A 25,678-nucleotide genomic window follows, 5' to 3' on the forward strand; every position below is an offset into this window, starting at 1 on the left:
CGTGCATTGTATTTTCGGTGTGCGTTTAGACTCTCCTCTTGAATTGCCTACTTGAGATTTCCACTTGAATCCTTCAAAAGCATATTCAATTCAATATGTCTAAGATGTACATTATCTCTGATTGCTACGCACCACTGAATGGGTTTCGGGTTTTTTTTGGGGGGGGGAGGGGGGAGGGGTTGTTTGCTTGCCAGTCTCTTGTGTTTTAGGAAAGGTATAACCGTTAACGCGGCTGCACAAGACTAAAATGTGCTATTTCTTTTCATAATGTCATACTCATCCATCAGGCCTCATTGACTTGATACCCAGAGTGAACTAAGGGAGTCACTTCCGTTTGAAAGTATAGCTAGAACTCCCACGAAGTCCCCATCTCCGGCATCGCCTCTTGGCTGGTCTCTGTGCTTACACTTTGAGACCTCCCACTCCCAAGGGGCATTCAGCCAGCGGGACCCCAGAACTATGAAGGGAGTACTTTCACTTACTTTATCTCCTCACGGAGCTGACTCACAGCAAGCAATCATTATATGTTTCTAAGTGACCAGGTTTCAGAATGAAAGTTTCTCCCCCGCCCCCAAACCCCCAAGGAAAGGGGTCCATATGTCTCTTTTGCTCCAAGTGCTGGTTCCAAGACTTACATCTGGCCCTTAGGCACATCTGAACAGGGTCTGTGCTAGTGCGTGACCCTCCCCCACCAACAACGCAAACCACCTTCCCAAGGTAAAGTCACAGCCAGCTGCTGCTGCTGCTGCCGCTGCTGCTGCTGCTGAGTTGCCAACGTCAAGTTTCTACCATTTGTCCAGCTATTCACTGGATGCCAATTGGAAATGATTGACTGGCGTTGCAGGGTTGGCATACGGTGCTTTTGACTTCCAGCCAGAAGAGAGAAGGCTGGGTTCCAGGAAGGATGGCACAAACAGCCTGAGTGCCGAGGGAGGCAAGGCTGCTGACTAAGCTCGTGGGAAGATACCCAGAGCACTCAACCCACCCACCCCTCCTGGGTCCAGCAAGACACAGTAGGAAGGCAAGGTCATGAAGCGTGTCCCGCAAGGCACCAACTGTATGCTGGGTGCTCGGCTGCGGAGTTCACATGCATGTCATTTGTCACCACCATCTCTCACAGATGCTTTGGTTTGTGTTATACATGTTTGCAGTTAAAGGAGACGAAGAAATTAAGCCAGTTCCTCAGGAGAGACAAGCCCACAGGGCTAGCCCTGTTTAGATCCACGTTCTTCAGTCAGAGCCTGGAGCAGAATCCTTTGCTGCCCTGTGTTCCCTCAGTACATCTGTCCTTTGCTAACTTACTCTGGGCCACTTTCCCCATTCCTGAGCTGAGGGTCCCCAGCACCAGAAACATAGCACAGGCCCCCGGGGATATCTTGCTCTCTGGAGTGGCTAGCACATTGCCAGAAATGTTTGTGCAGGAAATGCTGATCCCACTGATAAATATTTGCAAAGAGTTATCACACTCGCCCAGGGAAGCTTGACTGCAGTCAAGCTAGGAGAATTAACGGAGCAGGCTCTTTTATTGGCATTTTAAAAGAAACCAACAGCGAGAGCTCTGATTATCAAATAAAAGGACACCAAGCAGGTTTAGTGCAGTCTCTCAGTGGGCCATTAAACCTGAAGCCTTTCTTTCCTCTGCTTCCTTGGGGCACATTGACGGGGAATGTCAATGCTGCCTGGACAACGATTAAACTTGGGGTTTACTTCCTTGTAGACAAGCCGCCCTGCCTCTCTTTCCCTTTCTTGTCAGAGAAACTTGCAGTGCTGCTGCTTAAAGCAGAGAGGCCTGACTTCAGGGTCAGGTAGTTGATAAAAAAGATGGTGGAATGTCAGATAAGGTTCTTTCCAGTACTAATCTATAAAACCAGGAGAGGGTGTTTCTCCACTCCTTTGTGCTAGAGATCTGCCTGAGTGTTTCTAATGCAGTGAATTCTTCAATCCACTCCCGCAACTAAGACAGTAGCCACAGAACATATGTTGTAGGGCAATCATTAACAAATAAAATTGGAGGCTGGAAAGATAATTCAGTCATTAAAGGTGCTTCTTGTTCGTGCTCAGGGCCCAAGCTCAGTTCCCAGTACCCATATCAGACAGCTCATAATAGCTTATGAATCCAGCTCTAGGGGATCTGGTGCCATCTTCTGGCCTCCACAGGCACCTGCACTCATGTGGGCATACACACAGACACAGACACAGGCACAATATGAAAAGAAAAACTAAATCCCAAAAAAGTGAATATGAGGCAGGCAGCTGTGTCTCTCTCCCCTGCTTTGTACAGAGACTGCAGCATAACTAGTATAAATTACAATAAATTTGAAGTCAAGCCTGCTACACACATACCACACCTCAGATTCTTTCCCCACCAGTCACACTTCTCCTGAAGTAAATCTGTGACAAGAAGGTTTGGTCTGGAAATCACTCAGTCTCCTTTTAATGACTTTTGTTTCCCTAAATCTAAAAGGCGTCCCCTTCCAATTTGGAAGAGTAGCCACACATACACATAGACATCTGTGCACAAATAGACACACATGTATACACTCACAGCAGCAATGTGACTCTCCAGTCTGTATAACCACAGAACCACAATCCAAAATGTAGCAGGGACTTCATCTGGGCCCACACGTATGAACTGAGAGACAGCACAGGGGTTAAGAGGCAGTGTGTTAGTCACCTATGGGATAACATTAAAAAACAACAACAACAGCAACAAAACCCAACTATCCAAAAGAGGCTTGAATACTGATCCCAGGGCAATGTGTCATTGGCTCCTGCTGTCTTCATGAAAGGCTATGCTCACTATGGGAGCACCCCTTTCCCTCCTATACCTCTGCTATGCTCACTATGGGAGCACCCCTTTCCCTCTGGTGCCTCTGCTGAGCTCACTATGGGAGCACCCCTTTCCCTCTGGTGCTTCTGCTGTGCTCACCATGGGAAGCACCCCTTTCCCTCCTGTACCTCTGCTGTGCTCACTATGAGAGCACTCCTTCCCCTCCTGTACCTTTGCTGTGCTCACCATGGGAGCACCCCTTTCCCTCTGGTGCCTCTGCTGAGCTCACTATGGGAGCACCCCTTTCCCTCTGGTGCCTCTGCTGTGCTCACTATGGGAGCACCTCTTTCCCTCCTGTGTCTCTGCTCTAGCCAATTGGACTATGCCTTGTTCCGCTTCCCAGTAGCTTACAGAAGACAAAAGCAAAAGCAATCCTCCCTGGCCGGCCTGAGATGTGTGATGGTCCCTGGCTCTCTCCACCTCCAGAGAGCTGGTGCTAGCACACCAAAGGCTCTGACTGTTTTGGGTAGTGTGAACAAACAACAGTTTTGTGGGCTGTGGTAAGCAGATTCATCTGCTTTGTGCACAATTTTACTCCTTTGTGTGTCATCAGTACAGACGGAGAATCTCTACGCAGGAATGCTTAGGTCTGGAAGGACTGTGGATTTCGGAGTTCTTCAGATTTGGGAACATTTGTATAGACATAATTTAATATCTCAGGCATGAAACTCAAGTTCTAAATACTGGAGTCATCTCTTCCTTCCTTCCTTCCTTCCTTCCTTCCTTCCTTCTCTCTTTGTCTCTATCTCTCTGTCTCTCTGTGTGTCTCTCTGTGTCTCTGTCTGTCTCTCTATCTCTGTCTGTCTCTCTCTCTGTCTCTCTCTTTCTCTTTTTCTGTATCTGTCTGTCTCTCTGTGTCTGTCTGTCTGTCCGTCTATCTATCTATCTATCTATCTATCTATCTATCATCTATCTATCTATCTATCCATCTCTGTACAGAGTAACCCGGGCTGGCCTCAAACTAACTATGTAACCAAATATGACCTTGGACTCCTGATTCCCTTGCCTCTTCCTCCCAAGTGCTGCAATTAAAGGTGTTCACCACCACTACGCAATGGGTTGCTAAACTGGAGATTGAAACCCAGACTTTATACAAACTAAGCAAGGGCTCTACCAACTGAGGTATAGCCCCAGCCCTAGCCCTACTTATGTTCCTTAAACACAGAGCCTGAAAACAACTGTTGCCTTTCAGTGACCTCAAAAAAATTCAGCATGGAATTTTCCATGTGTGGCATCATATCTGCACTCCAAGCTTCGGATTTTAGAGTATTTGAGACTGTATTTTCAGACTAGGGCTGCTCAACTTGTACAGGATCCGTAACCTGCTTGTCCACGTATCAGGCACTGGCTAAACAGACACGCACCTTCCTTATCTACATTTGACATCTAACAAAGCAGACACAGAGGAGTTGAGAGGCTCTCCCAGAGCTTTAGATCTGGAGCTGCATACGTCACGGCTTCAAGCCACAGCAGCCCAACTCCAGGGAGTGCATCCCTAACTGTGCTGCCTCCCTGGCCGCTCTTGAATGGGACAGAGCCTAGGCCCAGAACTGAGATGAACAGCCTAAGATACACACCAGCAAACCAGGTCATGGCTTGCCTTCATAGTTCTGGGGGTTACGTGTGCTGTGCTCTGTGCTTGGTGAAGGAGCAGATGTTTAATAACTTTGCAGTAGCAAGGAAGAGGTTGCATAACGTGGCTGAGCTATTTTTGAACTTTGGAAAATGCTGACTGCTCTTTTCAGAGTGTCTTCTATAAACCCAGGAATGTTAAAATATAAAGGAAAATGCCCCCTTTGTCTACACCCCACCATTTGAAGTTACAAGGGCAGAAACAGGTCTATGGTAAGCTCAAGAGCACTGCATACCCTGAACACTGCCCCTTGCACACCGTGGGCCGCATTGCATCACTCCAAAACCCTAACTGCAGGAACTCTAAGATCGCAATCAGTGAATCGGGGGGCATAGAGTCACATGCCTGGAGAGCCCCAAGGAGCTCTCAGTTGGTTGAAGTTGCTCTTGATGAGTCATCCTGAGAACCAGGAGGGAATTCAGCTGAAGCTGCCCACAACTTCCCTTCTACACAGTAGAAGTAAGGAAAGCTCTCAGCTCTCAGGATGATTTGCAAATGAAGACTTTATCCAGCTGAAAATGTAAGAATCGTTTTTTTTTTTTAAATGCTGGGGTGAGGGAGCTCTGACTCAAGAGACTTAAATCCCACTGAGCAGGCTCATGTACCTGGGTCAGCCTCATCTGCTCACTGCCTTCAGATGCCCAGCTCCTGCCCTTCCCATCAACTGGGGGTGGTTAACTAAAAAGGTGAAGCATGGGTGTGGCAGAAGAGAAAAACAGCCACTGAGATAAACAACGGGGGACTCCATCATCTTCATGGTGATCTTGAAAAAAACTACAAGGTTAAAGCCAAAGAGATTGGAATACATTAGGTGTCTCTACAACGCATTGAACAGAACTGTGGACTGGGCATGTGGTGGCACGGGCATCTATAGTGAAAATACATCAGCACACACGCAGGTGGTATACGCGATGAACTCACTGTAGCGATTTCCCTTCCCTTGCAAGAGTGAAGGGGGCGCCACCAGGACTTCTACGCTGTCACTCACGGACTGATTGTTTTAAAGTCTTCAAACAAACATGACACACCTCATTCTCTGTGGTGTGTAATGGGCTGGTTGTATTATCATATTCTCTCCAAGTCACTGTCTTTTTCAGGATTAAAAAAAAAAGACAGGATTATTGAACCAGCAAGACAAGTCAGTGGAAAAAAATGAGAACCAATTGCCAGAATGCTGTCTCCTGACCTGCACATGCGTGCACAATGGTACACACACACACACACACACACACATACACACACACAAACACACACACACATACACACACAAACACACACACATACACACACAAACACACACACACATACACACAAACACACACACACACATACACACAAACACACACACAAACATGTACACACACACACATACACACAAACACACACACACATACACACAAACACACACACAAACCTGCACACACACACACATGCACACACACACACACACACACACACACACACACACACACATACACACACACGCGGGGGGGAGGGGGGGAGAGAACTTTTATGCCCAGAGTTTGTTTTGAGGCAAATTTCTCCCATTTTCACCAGACTATATGGTCTTTGGTGACAGAAATCACATCTGAACTTTGCTGCATATTCCAGGAACCAGCACAAGGTCTGCCAGGTGTGAGTCATGAGGGCTGGGTGTCAGAAGGGTGCAGCACCCTCTATTCTTCTTAGTTAGTTTCTCTGGGGTATCTCCAGCTCCCAGCCAAGGGCAGTCCAGCAGGACCCCACCCTTTACTTGCTGGGGTGCACGTGAGGGAAGAGGAATGTGGCAAGGAAAGAGTTGATGGGGCCACTATGAGCCAGCACTCAACCTCACAGCTGGGTGTGCGCCACCACCCAGTGTGGACAGGAAGACACGTCATTCCTGGGGCAGTGGGCACCAAACAACTCTGCTTGGTGTGTTGCTTTTCTGGGGTGGAACTGCCATTTGCAAAGCTGATGAGTTCTAACTTAAAGCCTGCACAGTGGCATTTCCCAGCCTTCCGGTTTGTTCCTTTTCTCTCCTTGAAGAATGGAACACAGGGTGGTCCCTGGAAAGGGAATCTGAACATCTTGGCAATTAGCCCTCTAAAATTCCTTTTCCTATATGTATTACATTTCAATTGCCTCACAATTGAGTTATGTTTCCCACAAAATAATAGATTTCTAAATCTGCCAGCTGCAGGGCACAGCTTATTAAAGTGTGTGTGAATTCATTAGCCCCGCCCTTGTCTTAGGGCTGCCAGCAAGCCTGGCTTCCTAAGAAGCTTCCGTGTTTCACACTAAATTATCTGAATTCTCTTCTGATATTTGAACAATTATTTAGGATGCTGAAAATGCCTAAGTAGGCTACATAGGATGGGTGTGGGACATTGTCAAAGGGGCTTGATTTAATTCAATAGTCCTTTTTTTTTTTTTTTAGGTGTACATTAGTTGGGAAGAGATACATCTTGGGGTGGGAAGATGGCTCAGTGGGTAGGGAATTTATCTCACAATTCTAAGCACTTGCATTCAATTTTGCAGAACCCACATGAAAGTAGCATACATTGTGAGGATCTTAGTCACAGTCACGGGGACAGGAAAGATGGACAGTGGAGCTAGGACTGTGGAAACACGCTTTGGGCCAGCTAGTTGGAAAATAATGAAGATGCAATAGAAAATATTGACTGACAGCTGCCATGTGCTCTGACTCCCTATACCCAGGCCATGGCATGTGCATACTAACACACACACACAGACACACATACACAGACACAGACACACACACACCAGTTCTGTTTTAGACATAAACTCTGGAAGGCAGCAGATTCAAACTCACAGTCTTCCACAGATGTTATAGAGTGCCTGTGCCCTGCAGGCAAATAAGCTTTGCTGAGCACAATCTCTAATGGAGTCACACTTCATTGATAACTCTGATGGTTATTGAAGGGTCAGTTGGCATCAGTACATAAGAAGCATCACTTCACACATGTCATATCCCCTCTTTTCACACTCATGACAACCTCTCCAGAACTTTGGTTCCCATAGAATGGACCCCAGAAATCCCAGAACCTGTATCAGCAAGCCTTTCCAGAAATCTCAATACATGGTGTATTTGACCAACCTAGAACAGGGGTCGTTATTACCAATTTATGATCAAGCACTTGAGACCCATAAAAATAAAATGATTGCTCACATCTTATAGAATGTGAAGAAGACAGGATTTGAACATTGGCAGCACTACTCCCAAGCCCAGTCTTTAATCGCAGTGCCACACTGCACAGTATGTGAGGAATGAAGCACAGATTGCATCATCGAGCATGCAGAATGGGTATCTGAATAATAATTCTACATCTTAGCAGCTGAGCCCTAATGACGGGCCCCAAAGATCAATGATTCCTCCCAGAAACACAAAGCATAACTTAAATGCCCACCATGATGGGACAGTCAAATTAATTACGCCACAGCCATATGGGAGAATGGAATGTGGTTTTAAAAGCGATGCTTGTCGAGATCTTCAACAACCTACAAAGATACTTGGGATACAAGAAGAAAAGAAATTGAGACTCAGTCAGGAACCAGGAACCTCAGTGTGGGCAATTTTCCCAAACCAGGCCCTGCTGAGGATGTGGGAAGCTGATGATTCCACAACCGTTGGTGTGGATGTAAGCTGGTGCTACTGCTTTCTAGAACATGAATGGCTATTTATGCCAACATCTCTGACCCCCCACACCGCACTTCTTAGAACCAACCCTAGACAAGCAATTGCACACAGACAAAAAGAGTCAGGAGCAATGGTTATTACTGCAGGTGAACCTCTAATGGAAAAAAAAATCTGGAATAAAATTGAATGAGTGAATAAGTAAACAAATATGGAAGAATGTGGTGTGAATGCTGCCAGGAATTTACCTGACATGTAAATAGAAGGTGATAGATAAATGGATAGATAGATAGATAGATAGATAGATAGATAGATAGATGATAGATAATAGATAGATGATGATGATGATAGATAGATAGATAGATAGATAGATAGATAGATAGATAGATAGATAGATGAGCAGACAGATGAGCAGATAGATGGATGATAGAAGATTTTGGAAGATTTTGTATAGAACAGGAAGAAAGGTAAAGAGACAGAAGAAAACCCCTAAGTCTGTACTTCATCAAGGACTGTGAACCCAACCATTCATAAATAACCAAAGAGCTTTCTCTTACTGGTGCAGGGTGTGAAGAGGGGTTTCCGGCTTCTCTGCCTGCCCATAGCAGCTGGCCTTGGCCTCAGGAATGTAGGAGAATTTCTCCAGCATAGAAGACGCAGCAGTGGTTAGGATCCCAAGACCGTCTCTCACTCTCGCCTCCAGACTGTAATCCCAGTCGTCATAGGACACCGAAATGAGTCCTGATGGAAACTCTTTGGGGATGAGCTCTGTGTTCCCAGAGACCAAGCTGGGGACAATCCAGAAGAAGTCATAGCCGGTGAGGCCGAGGGAGCGAGCCTCACTCAGGATGAGGACGGCTTCATCTTTGGAACAATAGAGTAAGATGACGGAGGAATGAATCTTCTTCAGCTGGACCTGGGTCTTGGCATCCTCAAAGGAGGTGTCCAGTGTGATCACGTTCTGCATGTCCCAGCCCACAAAGCTGTTGTCCACTGTGGTCTTGATGAAGCTGATGAAGTCTCTGTAGCCAGGGAAGATGGTGGTCACCAGAGAGAAGACGTGCCAGTCATAATCCTGCATGATCCTAAGCATGACGGTGGCTTGCTGCTGGATGGATGCCCCAAACTGGAAGAAAGTGGACGTCGGATCCTGCCAACAGACAAGAAAACAGAAAAGCAGTGGGTGAGTGAGGCAGGCAGGAGGCAGCTGCTATGCAGTCATCTGTCTTTGTAGACTTAGAGATGCCCTTTCTAAGAAGCGGGAAAACATCAACTCATTCAGAAACACTTCTGAAGAGCTGGGCTGGGGACATGACTCAGTTGGTAAAGTGTTTGTCGTGCAGTCATGAAAACCTATGTTTGATTCCCCCCCCCCCCCCCCCGAAACCACATTTAGTAAGAGAGACAGGAGGAGCCCTGGAGCTCACTGGCCAACCACCCATGCCTATATTTGATTTACTGGCAAGTTACAAGCCAGTAAAAGACTGTTTAAAAAAGTAGACCGTTCCTTGAAGAACAATACCTAAGGCTGCCCTCTAGTTTCCACATGCATAAACATGCATCTACACACATGAACACACGTGTACACATACCTACACTCAAATGATGAAAATAAATAAGTAAATAAACATCTCTGAGATGTGCCAAGCTCTAGAGCAGGCACAGAAAATGTAGACTTAAAAGGACTCATGCTCAGAGGCCCATGGCCAGTACAAGGGAGACTATCTACTGTTTTGTTCGTTCATCATTTACTATCATCTTTTTTTAATATTCCTTCTCCCCAACCCTTTCTGACCACATAGTTCCAATAGCATAACACCAATTTGCTCTAGCCCTCAGGGTCATGACCTGAAAATGAAGTCGTCTGAGACAAAGGAGCATCTGGAAGTAGAGGAAGGTCCACAAGGGCACAAGTGGAGCTCTTGGACTCGACCACCAGCTAAACAGGCCGCTTGGTTTCTGGGTTTACAGGAGCCAATGCAAGTAATGCATCTGTAGCTTCAACTTACGCCTCTCGAGTATTACAATATGGACGGTAATCTATGTGACCATCTACGGGTTCAATTGGCAAACATTTGCAGAACACTTTGCTATGTGGCTTTAGACCTTGGGAAGTCAAGATCCCTGGGACGGCCATGGCAGGGTCTCTGCTGTCATAGGTGTAAGGAGAACTTGGGAAAGAGCAGTTTTTGTGAACTGAAGACAAATATCTGTGGAAACATGGAAGAATTAAGGCAAGGAATAGGGACGCAGGTGAGCATGTCGTGAAGTGCGGTTTAGAGGCATTCTGGTAGATGTAGTTAAACGGATGAAATTCTGTGGAGAATCTTGGGAGACTATATCCAAAGACTTAGGTGCTATTCTGATAAAGTCCCAGTAACTTTTATTAGGCAAAGGGTCCTCTATGATCCCAACAATCTGAACAAATATATGATTATGCAAACAAAGTTCTACTTGGCCAAGCAGGTTATTATAGTGTTGTAAAATTTACAACCCCCCCCCCAGACACTCTTCGACTCATCAAGTCCTCAGAGTGGTCCTATGAAGTTGGTATTATTGGAAGGGAAACCGAGGATCAAAGTGGTCATGCAGGAAGCAAGTGTCCAAGCCTAGGCAGGTCCTGAGGACACCACACTCCGGTCTCCCTTCTGTCTGCAGCCACGGCCCTCTTGGAATCATTTTAAAGGAGGACATGGTGGATGCATATGTATATATAGTGACAACTCAGGGCACTGAGATGACAGCTGAGCTGGCAAAGTGCTTACCCTGCACGCATGAGAACCAGAATACGAGTTTTAAAAACAAAGCTGAGCATGTGGCAGGCACCTGGCATCCCAGTGCCAGGGAGATGGAGACGGGGAAATCCCTGCGCTGGCCACCCAACTCAATCTATTTGGCCTCTTAAAAAGTCAAGGTAAATGGCTCCTGGAGTACCATGCTAAGGTTTTCTTCTGACCTTTAAATGTGTGTGTGTACACATGCACACTTGCACACACATGAGCCCACCCATATGAACCCAAAGAAAATGCCAGCTCAACAAAAGATATGCCTCTGTGTTACCACAAACCAGGATCTGAGCAAGGCTAGGGTATGGATTTCTCCTGGAACTGAAAGGATTGCCAAAGCACTCTTCATTTTCTAAGTGTTCAATACCACCTCAGTTCAGCAGTGTAGCTTACAGGGGCTCCATTGTGTACACACTCGTGTGTGTGTGTGTGTGTGTGTGTGTGTGTGTGTGTGTGTGCGCGCGCGCGCGCGCGCGCGCGCACGCACGCACGCACGCACGTGTGTAGCGATTCTGTAGTTCCAGTCATATCTTTCAGAGCAATATTTTGTAGCTATGCATGTCAGTTTTTTTTTCATCTCATTTTCTTATCTCGGTGGCCAATGAACTATAGTTCTTGGAAACCCTGCTCTTTCTGGAAAGACAGGTTTGGTGGATTCCTTCAGTGCAGCGTGGCCTGAACACAGAGAGAAGAAATGAGAAGAAATAAATGGTTCCTGGGCTCCTTCCAATAATACAATTCTATGAATTTTACCTAATTAAATCAATTAAAATGGGTAATGGATTTAAAGACTTGGGGAATTATCTTTTTCCCTGCTGTAGCATTTGGAGAAATCCAATATTCTTGAATTGATGAATCTTTTTTTTTTTTCAATCACATCTCAACGAGACTGGGAACTCTTCAAGGGCAAAGAAGCTGTTGTCCTCATCACTCTGTCCCCACAGCTGGCAGTAGGCTCGGCCCATGACACATCCGTGAGTGGAGGACAAGGACATACACAAGTAGGTGAGTATGGAATGAGGACCCAGAAAGATGTCCTTGAGTTACCCAGAATGCTGAAAGGGGATGATAACTCAGTGTTGGAGGCTGTGTGCTTTGTGGACCCTGGTATCACGTCCAAAACAAGACCTTTAGCATCACCATCCATATCTACCTAGTCCAAGAAATCACTCCTCCAACTAAAGGCCTGACTGGATACCTATTAGTTGGCATGTACACATTTGTACATATACAGCCATTTGTGTGTACATGCATGTGGAGGCCAGAGGACAAACTTGGGTATCATTGCTCAGGTGCTGCCATATTTTTTCTAGTTTTTCTATTTGTAATGGGTGAGTGGGTGAGTGAGACCATAGTGTCTGTGTGGAGCTCAGAGGACAACTGATGGCATTCGGTTCTCTCCTTCTACCATGTGGACACCAGGGATAAAGCACAAGTCATGAGCTTGAAAGCAAATGCCTGTACGCCTGAGGCCTTTTGCTGACCCCTTGTTTTACTTTTTTGGACAGGGTCTCTTATTTATCTGGGACCTGACGTATAGAAGAAGTATGCTAGCCAGTGAACCCCGGCGGTCCACCTGTGTCTCCCTCCATACTAATGGGATTACAGGCATGTACTACCATATCTTTTCCTCTTTTAGGTACTAGGAGACTGAAATCAGGTCTTGGTGCTTGCTAGATAAGCTCTTCAGTAACTGAGATATCACTCCAGCTTAAAAACATTTTAGTGTTCACCTTATTGATAGGAGGAGGAACGCAGAAAATGTATATGCCTCATAAGCTGTCTTAGAACGTCACCAAGTACCCGAAAAGGACAATACAGAATCTAACAGATGGCACAGAAGTCTAAAAGCAAGTACAATATTCAGCCCCGACACTGTTGGGTGCCTCTTGAGATGGGACCAAAGTGTCACAAACTGAATTACCGAAGAAATGCATTAATTCCCTCTGAGCAGCGAAGCATCTGAGAAGGCTGACAGAAGAGCCACGCTGTGACTGCAGAGGACAGCTTGACATCGTCCTGCGAGCACACGCGAGGAACGGAGAAAGTGCTCAGTACGATGCCAAGGAAGGCTCTAGAGTCTTTGATGGCTGTTGTCCAGTTGTAAACAAGTCACTCATGTCACCTTCTATAAGCTCAGGGAACATTCCAGAGAAGGTATAGAGGAGGGGTGAAGGGCTGCAAAATGCCGTTCTCTGCTCTTGGTGCAGCCCCTGAAGTCATTAATTCACTACTGTTATTATCACTGCTAGAGTTACCTGCTCTGCACCCATACACGACTGACCCTATCAACAAGTCAAGGAAAGGGGAGGAGCTCATAGGGCCCTATCATTCACCTCAGAACGCCTGTCTATTGGTAGAATCTAGGGGAGGAAACATCGCTGTCTTTAGTTGTGTGCCCTTTATTGAGGCATCCAGAGTCTAAACCCATTATCACTAAGATGACGCTAGTGAATCAAAACAAAATGAATAGACAGGACCACGGGAAGTGGGGAAGGTGAGAAAGAGGACAGAAAGGTGGGGTGAGAGTAAGTAGTACACATGGCATACATGTGTGAAATGCTTAAATAAAAAAAAAATAGGTCTTGGAGACAACCCCCATATCCACATTTTAGAATAACTAACATGGACGAAGAAGTGGAGACCTACATGCTACATGTGGCTGGGATTTGGGACCCTGGAGGTTCCGTGTACAGTGAATTGTAACATTGCCAGAGCATCTGTGAGCTGCTCCACGCACAGCAGAGCGCTGTACTGATGCAGTCTTGTCTTGTTCTCCCTAGATAAAAGCAGATGTGCCTGCACCACAGACTTCATGGAGAAAGATAATCTCGCAGACCGCAGTTCACCAGCCCAGAGCCAGCGCAGCTCAGGCCATCCCTGGAAGGTATGTGCGGAACGCTGGCCTTGTACCACATTTCCTCTTCTGATCTTAGACATGTGAGCACAAGCTTCTGTCTGATCCTCCATTTTTGTTAGGGTGTTAGGGCCAAAGCTTGTGCACTAAAGGCTTATTATAAAACGCAGTAGTGTTCAGAGTCAGGGCCCTCAGTGGATGACTGGACGCTCAGCGCTCTGACTTAATGGGTGGACTTACCCATGAGCAGTTCATAAATTGGGTTGTCAGAAAGTGCTAGAAACAAGAGGAGGGGCCTAACTGTAGGAAGCAAGTCAACTGGGAACATTCCCTTGAAGGGCATATTTTGTCTCTGGTCCATGCCTCTCTCTTCTCTCTGTCTCTGTCTCTGTCTCTGTCTCTGTCTCTGTCTCTGTCTCTGTCTCTGTCTCTGTCTCTCTCTGTCTCTCTCTGTCTCTCTCTGTCTCTCTCTGTCTCTCTCTGTCTCTCTCTCTCTCTCTCTCTCTCTCTCTCTCCCTCCTTTTGCTTCCTGTATGCCAGAAGAAGAAGAGAAGCTTTATTCCTCCCGTGCTCCCTGTTATATATTCTTTCTGCCTGAACCCAGGCCCAGAAACACTTGAGGCAAGTAATCAAAGGCTTAAAAGCCCCAAACCATGAACCCAAGTTAACCGTCCCTCCTCACCCGCTTTCTCTCTGGTATTTGGTCACAAGAACAGAAAGCTGACTGCCACACTCCTATTCCTACCCTACCCTGATGGGTAGCCCACAGTGAACCTTCTGGGGTCAGACAGCCCAATTACAAACTTAGTCGTACACCTTTGGAAACATCATTCAAGCTTTCTAAGCCTTACTTTCCTCATCTGCATAATAGGTGTAGGTATAAAACTAATTAAAGGGGCTGGGGAGATGGCTCAGGCTATAAACTGCTTGCCATGCAAGTGTGAGAATGAAGTTGAAATCCCAGGAACCCACATAAACCCAAGCACAGTAGCAGACGTTGGTGACCATCTCCTGGGAGCTGGGAGATGAAGTGGGCAGGAGGATCCCTGGGATCTGAGGGCTGGCTAGCCTGGTGTAGCATTGGAGGGCAGTGGGATATCCCTCTCTAATAAGATGGGAAGGCAAAGGTTAAGACCTGATATTGCCCTCTGAGTCCGTACACATTGAATCTTGTGTGTCCTCCCACTCCCGCATGCAAATATGTTCAGATAGTAGACAAATATATATATTATGCACAGACACAGATGGGCAGAGATTCTACCAAGAGGCCAAATGATCTGCTCCTTTACTTTATCATTGTCAATGCTGTCTCCTTGCCATTCGGCTGTAAGAATTAGGTGACCCCACCCCCACCGCATACCAAACTACCCAACGCCGTGCTGGTCAGATACCAAGCATTCAGCAAATATGAGACACAGAGATTTTCCCAGGGGATCAGAACCCATTATTATGCGGCAGCAAGAGGCTGTGTTACCTGTACCCCCAAAGTGCTCTGGCCTTGAGGTTCCTCAGTGGCTGAGACTGTTCATAATTCTGCTACAGGGCAGTGAGCAACGGCTGCAATAGCCTATCTTCTTGGGCACAGACTGCTGCCATTCTCTTTAGGTGCTGCAGTCAAGCTTCTCAGCTGGTATCCTATGGGTTCTGGGAACTTTCAGAAGCAAGTTCAAATCCTGACTTTGTAATGACTAGCCACCTCACTCTGGGCAAGCACTCAACCTTCCTGGGTTTGAGTTTCTTGGTATGCCGCCCGGGTACGATTACCACAATAGATGGAGAGCGAGATGAACTGAGAAGGGTCAGAGGTTTATCTCTCCCCCACCTCCTGACTCCTACACTGCAGTTCTTCCTCTTCACTGTCTGTCCTGTGACCCTCATGGGAGCTAACAAGAACTGGGCGTGTCTACCCCATCTCATAAACTGGGGTATCCAGAGCCATTGGCATCTGCCTTCAAAGCCAAACCACACTGCAAATCAGCACATACCCTCTGAGCCAGGAGCCTTCATGAAGAGTGGGACACAGAAGGTCAGCCCCACTGTATTCATACCATTCCATAGAGTGAAGCCAACACCATGCCCTTCACAGGCGCATTTGTCCATTACTCCGTTGATTGACACGTAGGCTGACTCCATAGTGTGGCCATTGTGACTAGCACAGCCATAGACATGGATGAACAGGTGTCTTTGTCCTGGGCCGACCTGCAGTCCTTTGGGTAAGTTCTCAAGAATCTATGCCAAATTTCTGTCTGGTAAATTAAGCTCTACCTTCAAAACTACTGAAGGCTAGTCATGTAGTCCTGTAGTGGACTTGGCCTAACATGCATAAGAATTTGAATTCAATCCTCATTAACACACACACACACACACCACCACCACCACCACCACCACCACCACCACCACAACTACCACCAAAGATATTGTATATGACTCAGAAAGACATAAATGAGTATATTTTTGCAAAACAATGGTGAAATGAAGCTCACTTTTAGCCTTTTGTTTGGTCTATGGTGATTTTATGGACTGGCAGAAGGTGATTGGGGAATCTGGCCACACGCCCAGGAGGCAGCAGATATGCCAAATGGCCCAGTCTTCCAAGTTCCCACTTCCTGCCTTGATGGGAGAGGCGGTCCCTCCTGCACTAACTGCCATGGCCTGTACTCTGAGGGCTCAGGAGATCTGTCGCTGACCACCTCTGGCCCTCTGACCCTCAGCCTCCTCTGCCTATGCATCCAGGGAGGGAAACACATCCCACGTGCTCACTGTGGTGCTGTGGCAAGAGTAGCTCTCTCCTCAAGTTCACTCCCTGCGGAGCAAACGGTTTCAAACGCAGCAGGGGAGCCAGGGCACTCAGGATGCTGGGTGTCTATTCTAGACTGTGTTTCCATCCTGTGATGTGTGAGGCCTCATCCCATCAGATCTAAAGCAGTTGGTCCTATTCTGGAATGTTCTAGAGTTATTGGGTGCCCGTAGAGACACGTGACTCAAGTAAGGACCAGGAATGATGATTAGTAGATTCACATAACAGCTTCCGTTTCATTCACCTACTTACAGAGTTACATACAGCATGTTTGTGTTCATCCTAACAGCCCCAGAGATGAAGACAATAGTACAACATCTACAAATGGTGATTCTCAGGATCTCCAAGATCCTCCTGGTCCTATGATGACAATAGCTTGGTTGTTGCGAGATTCACCCAATGGTCCCTGTCCACACATCGGTGGCTCTCACGCCCAGGTGCATATCACTATCATGCATATAGCTATCTTTAAAAAGATGTTTATGCTGCTGGCCCTGTGCCAGTCTAACGGAGACACAGTTCTAGGACCAGGTTATCTGAGTCGCAAAGCCAAATCTTTTTATGATCTCTGTCTTGTCTCAATGAGTGTTAACTCATCCTGCCTCTTTCCTGACTAGACATTATGTCTGACACACAGAAAGAGCCACATTAGTATCTGGTGACCCAGAAGCCTGCCCCCAGGAAGCACCAGTGATGGTCACTGCTGTCCGTCCTACAGCCATTTCTGCACCTTTTCCTCTGCCACTTGACAGGGTGGACATGGCCGATAAGGAAAACAGTTTAGGCCTGGCAGCAAAGATGCAGATAAAACTAAGGAGGATGTTTTGTTCTACGAGGGCACTGTCCCACCAGCCTATACTTGTCACTGTTCTCCTCATGGATCCATAGGTTTCCAACAGATTTTATCTCCTTGTGGGTTGAAGGGAAAAAAACAAATCAAGCTACTGTTCAGCCTTCAACCTTGACCAGAGGAGCTTTCCCTGCTGTGGGTGGTGGTTGAGCACCACCCTACTGAGGCACCTAACCAAAAAGAAGATCCTCCACAAAACTGGGGGGGGGGGGGGCGGGAAGAACAATTATCTGTCACTTAATTGTCCATTGATTCAAGGCCAAGAGAGGAATGCCACCGCAGACAAGTGTTACATCCTAAAACCATATCACCCTTCATCTCAGCTGCAGGCTTCTACTTCGACTCACTCTGACTCGTTGGACTGTCTTATAACCTGAATTCTGCCCTCCAGCTCATTCCTGCTAGGAGAAAAGAACGCCCCTTCCCACACTGACTCTCGAAGCTCACCAGCACCCAAGCTGGGAGGCAGCCATTGCTTCTTCATCACCCCATGGGGTTATTGCTTTTTCCTCTCCTAGTTGTACCTGCCTGGGTTCAGATGCTTGGTGGTTCTCTGTCAAACTATAGGGAGCAAATTCTGTCTGGCACGCTACCAAGGCTGGCTTGGCTCACCATCCTCCACCTGCTGCTGGAGCTGTCACTCTAGAGTTCACACTGGAGCACGGTCCCCTCCCACTCACATTCAAAATGGTTTAGCGGTTCCCACCACCTTCAGAGCAAGACTGTAGCTCACAGCAGCCCCTTTGCAAGTTGGACTCCAGCACATGGGCTTCCATAGATTGCAGTGTCTGGGGGCTTAGGTGCAGTTAGCTTAGGCATCTGATACATCGGTTCCTGGGGTTCCTGGGTGGGGTTATGGACCCAAGAAACATGTGGCAAGCTTTGGGATAACAAGCACACAGCACAAGCTTGTCTGTCTCCTGGGTTTTGGAGGTTGAACCCAAGTCCTCATGGTTGCACTGCAGGCCCTTTAATAACTCCCCCACTCTCTCAGCCCTCCCACACCCTCCCAGCCCTCCCTCACCCCACCAGCCCTCTCACACCCTCCTACACCCCACCAGCCCTCCCCCACACCACCAGCCCTCCCCCACCTCACCAGCATTGCTATTAAGTAACCTAGCACCATCACCCTCTGTGCTCTTCTTTTTCTTCAAATTGGAAGTTTCAAGTTTATCTTCTTTTTTTTTCTACTTTATTGAGGAATAATTAACAAATAGAAGTTGTATATATCCAAGGTGCACAAAATAATGTTTTGATATGTGTATACACTGTGAAATGATTACCATAATCAAGCTAATTAACACATCCATCTCCTCACAGTCACCTTCTGTATGTGAGAGATGAGAATATTTGAGATCTACCCTCAGCAAACTTCAAGTACACAAAACATTATTAGTAGCTATGCTTACATTAGGCCTACCAGCACTTACTAATTTTATAAATGCAAATGTGTACCCTGTGACTGACAACTCCTAACTCCCCTGGGCCCTGGGCACTGACAGCCATCATCTATTCTATTTCTCTGAGATCAGCTTTTTATATTCCACATGTAAGGGAAATCATGCAGTATTTGTCTTCCTGTCTCTGGCTTATTATAATGTCCCCCAGATTAATCTATGTTGTCACAAGTAGAAGGATTTCCTCTTTGAATAGAACATTACACACACACACACACACTCACACACCCATACATATGCAACCAACCCTCTATATCCAAGGCTTCCACATCCACAGGTTCTACCAAAAATGGGTTGAAAATATTTCAGAGTTGCATCTATATTGAGCAAATGGTCCTTGTCTTGACACTATTCCCTAAGCAGTACAAGATAACAGCTATTTGCATAGGATTTGCATTGTCTCTGGTATTATAAGTCATGGAGAGGGTCTATGCAAATCATATCTACACTCATTTTATGTAAGAGACAAGAGCATCTGTAGGTTTTGATGTCTGGATGAGGGTCCTGGAAGCAATCCTGTAAGGAACCCAAAGAGTGGGTCTATAGCAGGTTTTGAGGTAGTGACTGTTTCCTTTGGCTGCACGCCAGCTGAGATGGGTGACCAAAATGAGTTTAAAGGGCAGTTTCTGGAGAGCATTGGGTTTCCAGCTAGGGTAGCTACCTTGAGTGCCTGAAGTCCTCCAACACAGAGACAAGAAGAATACAGCCTTTACTTTGCTCTCTGGGCTCTCAGCCGGAGGGTCAGGATATGTTCCAAGTCCTCCACTAGCAAGTCCACAACCTCAGCCTAGGGTGGGTGCCCCAGAGCAGGACCCACAGCTGCAAGTGCTTACTTACATTTAAATACAAGGAACGTTATCTTGACTTTCTTACGTTGCCCTGCTCATATCTGTGAACTTGAAAAATCAATGTTTTCTCACCCTTGCTGTCCTCACCCATCTAAAGGCATTGTTTGATCCCTTCAGAGGCTCTAACAGGAGCAGGATTGAAAAGCAGCTAAGCCGAGCTCGAGCATCTCACCCTCTCAGTGTGTTTAGGGAGTTTCTGGCAACCGTCTGACCACCCTACACCATCTGAGAGAAAACCAACAGCAGCCGGGCAACGCTGGGAAATGGCAAGCTACTAAGTCTTGACATCCTTGTTGAGCAACTTGGTGAAGCCAGACCTGAAGCCAGCCTGTCTTGCTATCAGCTGTATGCCTCACTAACTCATAAATCATCATCACAGCTGTTACCCATCGTTGGTACCCAATATGCAGTTTTGTGTAGCAGACATAAGCAATATCATTACCTCCTCTGGGTTGCAGGATAAAAACTGAAGTTCAGAGAATGAGACCATGTCTCAAAAAAAAAAAAAAAAAAAGAAAAAATAATCAAAACTATATTCATGTGTGGAGAGATGTACCTCTTGGATTCTGCAGCGATTCATTTAGGACAGCCCAATACAATCTGCATTAGTCAGACCCACAACAGACATGCTAGTTCCTGAAGAGATGCCTGCTGAAAAGCAGGCTCTTGTTTCTGAATTAGGACAGAGCAAAGGCCCATGCTGGCTTCATCTACTGCTGTGAAAAACCACAGGTAAGGCACTAGCCTTCCAAGCAGGGCCACCAACAACTATGGAGATCTGCAGTGAGCTCCACAGAAAACCTTGGTCTCACCAAAGCCAGGAAGAGAGTTCGTCTTCTCCAAGGGAACTTGTCAGGTATCTGGGAAGCAGGTGAAAGGAAGTTTCTAGGAGCATCCTTGTTTGGCCACTTGCGGCTGCGACTTCTCTGAAGCCATGTGCTAGAGATAGCATTTCTTGAGGAAGCATGTGGCTTTCTGAGTCACATGATGAACAGCAGCCATTCTGAGCACTGAGTAGCCTTTATTCCTTTACTGACGACAGTAGTGAATTTTTTTTTTCAGAAAGCCATCATTCCCCCTTCTCCAGACAGGACATTTGGGTCATTTAATTCCCATAGTGTTCTCGTAATTAATTTTAGGGTAAAAACTTGTAAACCAATCCAGACAGAGTGACTCTTGGGGTTTGTGGAGGAAAAAAAAAGATTTTAAAAACTACAGTTACTTTCACTTTAACCCGGAAGGTTCTTCAGCTAATATGTCTGGCAGCCATCAGACCTCTGACCCTACACTATCTTGAGAAAGAAAACCACTGGAGGCAGGGCAGAGTTGAGTCACCAAGCCCTGATCTCTTCCTTGAGTGGTCACACCTGAAGCCAACATACCCTTGTCAAATGTATGCCTTAATTTATTATCTTCTTTTTCTTAAAGCCAACTTGGAATTAGCTTTTCTGATTCCAATACCAGAAGACTCCTAATGCCACATTGAGTAGGAAAAGAAACAGAGAATAATACAATCGTCTTCACTCATCTTGACGAGCTTGAATCAGAAGAATTCAAATTAGTCTATTCCCTCTGCCGTCTCCATTTTCCTTCCAGCCAGAGGTCCCCGCCTTCTCCACTCATCTCCCTCTTCCCTCCATGAGCTCTTTCTTCATCCTTTCTTTGTTTCTCTGTTTCTCCGTTACACGCCACAGAGATGGGCTCTTCTCCGACAGTCTGACAGCCGCAGCTGCTGCAACCTAGACGTGAGACATGACAAGCTGCCACCAGTAATAATGGCTTGTCATTAAGCCATTGCACCGAGGAGGAGAAGCAAACAAGTCATGTTCATTACAATTTCATCTTGGGCTATTGAAGGAGGAAAATAAGGCTTTAGTTTTAGAGAAGCGTCATCCCAGGCTTCCCTTGCATAGGAGAAGTCCTGGTGGCAGATATTAGTGTAAAATGGCCTCTTTTTAGATGGTACGCCTCGTCTCTGGAAATGTCTATGAGTGAGCCATCCTAAGACCTTGGTCTCCTGAGGAAAACCTACCTCTCTCTCTCTCTCTCTCTCTCTCTCTCTCTCTCTCTCTCTCTCTCTCTCTTTCTCTCACTGACCAGAGCTCCCTTCCTATCCGATTTCCCCCCCAACACTGCAAGTATTACAGATGTGCACAGCCACATGTAGCTTTCGTGTGGATTCTGGAGCTGGAACTCTGCTCTCCAGTCCTGCCTGGCAAGTGTCTCACCCACCAGCAGCAGCCCTGGAGTCCCAGGCTCTAATTCTTAAAGGCGCAGATGGACTCAGATAGAATGGGCTTCGGTAAAGTCCTCATAACTCAGAGGCTCTGTTTTCTCACTTTCCAGAGGTTGCTGTGATTAGAAGAATGCACGCACTGCTGCTACTCACACACCAAAGCACCGTTAATGAGAGTCGTGATTATTGTGGCTTGTGTAATCATGAAAGAATCAAACGCAATGATGACAGAGAACCCAAACAGGACAGCCCACCAGAATAACAACACAGCGAAAATAAAACCAAACCTCGCCCTGTGACTGACTCCGCTGTGTCCTCACAGATGCAGGTGGCACATGTGGGCTAGGAATTAGGAGAAAGCAGGCAGAAGACTCTGGGACTAAAAGTCAACTCCTACCCCCACCTCCCAGGATCCCCTTCAGCTCTGGGCCAGTTGGAAATGATTGGCTAAAGAACTAGGAAAGAGCTAAGCATGTTTGATGCTCACGCTAACTTGGTCGGGGGGGGGGGGGGGACATATTTCACTCCCTTTCAGTTAAGGAAGTGAAGGGGCAGCTTCCTGACTTTAAGGAGCATAGGCATTCTTTGAGAGACTCTTGTTAAAATGCAATTCAGCATACGAGGGCTGATGCACTACTAACAAGCTTCCAAGTGACGCAACGCTGAGGCCCATGGCCATGCTGTGAGCGGTAGAGGTTAAGTCATATCCAAGGTCGCACAGCTAGTGTCTGTCTGCAGGGAGGCTCGGACCTGCAGGTATTACTGTGAATCTGCCCGATCCATGGCACCAGGTGACCTCTATCTCTACCAGAGAGAAGCACAGCATGACACAGGGTGGCATCCACTGCCTGGCATCCTCACCCTGTGTTTCCACCAGGCACTCCCAGCTGAGACAGCTGCATGTCACAGCCTGTCAGGCCCCATCGTCTCATCCAACAAAGCATGCTGGGGAGAAGCTGTGAGTTAGAACCTGCTGCGTGGGAGGGAGGAAGAGAGGCCACCCTAGGGTGAAGCATCCCACTCCTGGAAGAACCGGGAACCAGTCAGCATGGGAGAGCCTGGAGAGGTAACTTCCAGTCAGCCAGGGACCCAGCACACCTGCTCTTGAGTCCCTCAGAGAATACAGCTGCCTTCTACTGGGGAAGTTACCGCTGCAAGTAAAGTCCAGGAAATGTTCTACGCCTCCAGTATTCATCTACAAAATGATTTAATGGTGTCCTGTTGTCCGAAATGTACGGGCACCTCATGACATGGTGATGAGCCTAAGTTCTATGAACTGCTCCAGGAGGGGCCTGTGCAAGAGCCTGCTGGGTAAATGACAAAAGGCTGCCACCTCCTCTCTCCCTTCCACCCCCACGGTGCTCTCAGAACGCGCTGTCCAGGCCTCTATTGTTGATCTTGTGTTTTAAGTGTCTATTTAAATATCTGTTTCTATGCGACCAGATTAATGTCAATTCATCTCCGCAGCAACACTACCAGGCCAAACTTCCGGTACGTGGCGAAGCTCGGGACATATTTGCTAAGGACACAAGTAAATGGATGGGTGAGTGGATGGATGCAAAGATACAGGAATGAACGGGCTTGTGCGTGAATGGGTATACACTAAAATGGAAGGATGCTGAAGGTGGATGGATTGATAGAGGGATGGACAAATGAGTGGGTGGATGAACGGATGTACATAGGGATGGGTACATAGAAGAAAAGATGATTGAGGAATGCAAGTATGGGTGGATTCAGGAGTGAGTGGGTGGATGTGTGCACGGATGCATGGGTGAGTACACTCAGGGATGAATGCGGATGGGTGTGTACATGGATGTGTGGATGCACGCAAACGTGGAGGGGTAAGTGAGTGGGTGCAGGATGTATACAGAGATGGATGATGGATGACACAGATGGACAGATGTATGGCGGGGTAGATGGATGGATGGATTAATAAATGGATAGATGGGTATGGGGAGATGTATGAAGGAGAGGATGGGTAGAGATCAGAGTCACCAATGAATGGAGAAATTGCTAATGAGTCGATCCAGGGATTGAGCAATAAAATGAGTGTGTGATGAATGGATTGGTAGATACGTGAGAGATTGAAGGATGTGCGGATGGATATTGTGATGAGTAGACAGACAGAGGGACAATGGATGCAGGAATTGATTGATGGGTGGGTGTATGGGTAGGTAGAGAGAGATAGAAGGATGTGTATATGGATGGATTGATGAATTAATAAAGTTGTGGGTACCAGATAGTGAAGTGACGGATGAACACTCAGCAAGAGAAAGAGAGCTGGGTTAGGGGTGTGTCAGGAGGGGTAGAGCGAGTTGTAACAAGAGCTGCAGAAAGGTGGGAGTGTTGAGATGATGGAGGTCAGAGGCAGAGCTGAGTCTCTCAAATATGGGGCTCTCCAGTTGCCCAAATCCTCAGGGCCTGAAGGCAAGCAGTGGGTGCGTATGGAAGGGGCCCCTTTCATCACCTGAGCATTCATTACTTGATTCTCAGGAGTCGGAAACAAAATGCCTTCAGACAAAGAGGACTGCTTGTCCATCCAAGTGCAGAAGTGGATTGGAAGAATGGATTTCAGCAAGTACTATGCCCTGGCTGCTATGAGAGCTGACCCCGGGCCTCCTTAGCACAGCAACTCTTTGGGGAGCCAGTTCCCCCTCTCCAGCACACTCCGAGAGCCCTACCACTTCCACTCTTCTTCAGTAATAGCAGCCAAGCGCAAGGGTCATGGACACTATGTGATACCATTGCTACGACAGGTCCTGAACAGGCAGATCCATGGGGACAGAAAGTAGATTAGTGGGAGCTGGGGCTGTAATTGCTTTGCCAGAACAAAGAATACACCTGGTGGATTCTACCCATAGGTAGCCCAGCAAGGTAGCTGACTATAGGTTCTGGGCCAACAGTGAGCCCTAGCCTCAGCTCTTCCGCTCACATCTGTGGACTTGAGAAAGTGATCTAACCTCACTAAGCCTCCATGTCTTCTGCTAGAAGACAGGAAATCCATCAGCACTGATAGCGGAGGATTAGGTGAGCTCATGTCCACTGTTTCTGTCTGTTGGTATCCATTGTGCCAACCACTTCATCCACATTGCCTTATTTCATCTTGGTCTCATCGTTGTGACAAAATTCCAGAGGAGAACAACTTGGGAATATTCTGAGGCTACAGTCCCTTATTGCATGCGTACCCCACGAAGAAGAATATATTAACAACAAAACACATTTGTTTGAATGCTCTTGGATTCCAAAGCCCTTGCATGCCCTGGCAGGGCGCACACTTCCCATCCATCAATGCCTAACTAGTGTCTTCAGTATCTTGGCCCAAAAATGACCTGGAGATGCCCCATTCTATAGCAGCTTCGGGCCGTCGCCAGCTTCTTCCTCTGTAAGTCATGCATCCGTGGAAGAAAAATGAAGCCTGAACGAATGCCAGCCAATTTAGCAACCTTTTACTTGAGCAGAATATTCTGCTTGCTCCTCACTTTCCCACTGACGCTAACGCATCACACGTCTTCCAGTAACTTATATAGATTGAGAAGCTTGGGAGCGTCCGATTTATGCATCTCTCCTACACGCCCTTGGGACCAGCAGCTGCCCAAATATAGACAATTGCCACCCACCTAATAGTGTAACACTATATCCCCGTGTGCATATGTAGGTACAGCGTCTGCACGTGCATTCCTGTGTACATGTCGGAAAGCTAATATTTGTTTGTTCCCTCCAGGAAGCGCTAATCCAGGCAGTTCATCT

At 46.9% G+C, this 25,678-nt stretch overlaps 1 protein-coding gene across 3 annotated transcripts in view; it reads right to left on the reverse strand.

The window, feature by feature from the left end:
- GRIN2A (glutamate ionotropic receptor NMDA type subunit 2A) overlaps positions 1–25,678 on the reverse strand; it is a 409,098-nt gene that overhangs the window by 176,348 nt on the left and 207,072 nt on the right. For all 3 annotated transcript variants that reach the window (XM_084762469.1, XM_084762471.1, XM_084762470.1), the window contains one exon: positions 8,658–9,250. In XM_084762469.1, coding sequence (XP_084618595.1) covers positions 8,658–9,250 — 593 coding nt within the window. The remainder of the gene's footprint in view (positions 1–8,657; positions 9,251–25,678) is intronic.

This window comes from Acomys minous (assembly GCF_964271855.1).
Source record: "Acomys minous genome assembly, chromosome: 16".
Taxonomy (NCBI): domain Eukaryota; kingdom Metazoa; phylum Chordata; class Mammalia; order Rodentia; family Muridae; genus Acomys; species Acomys minous.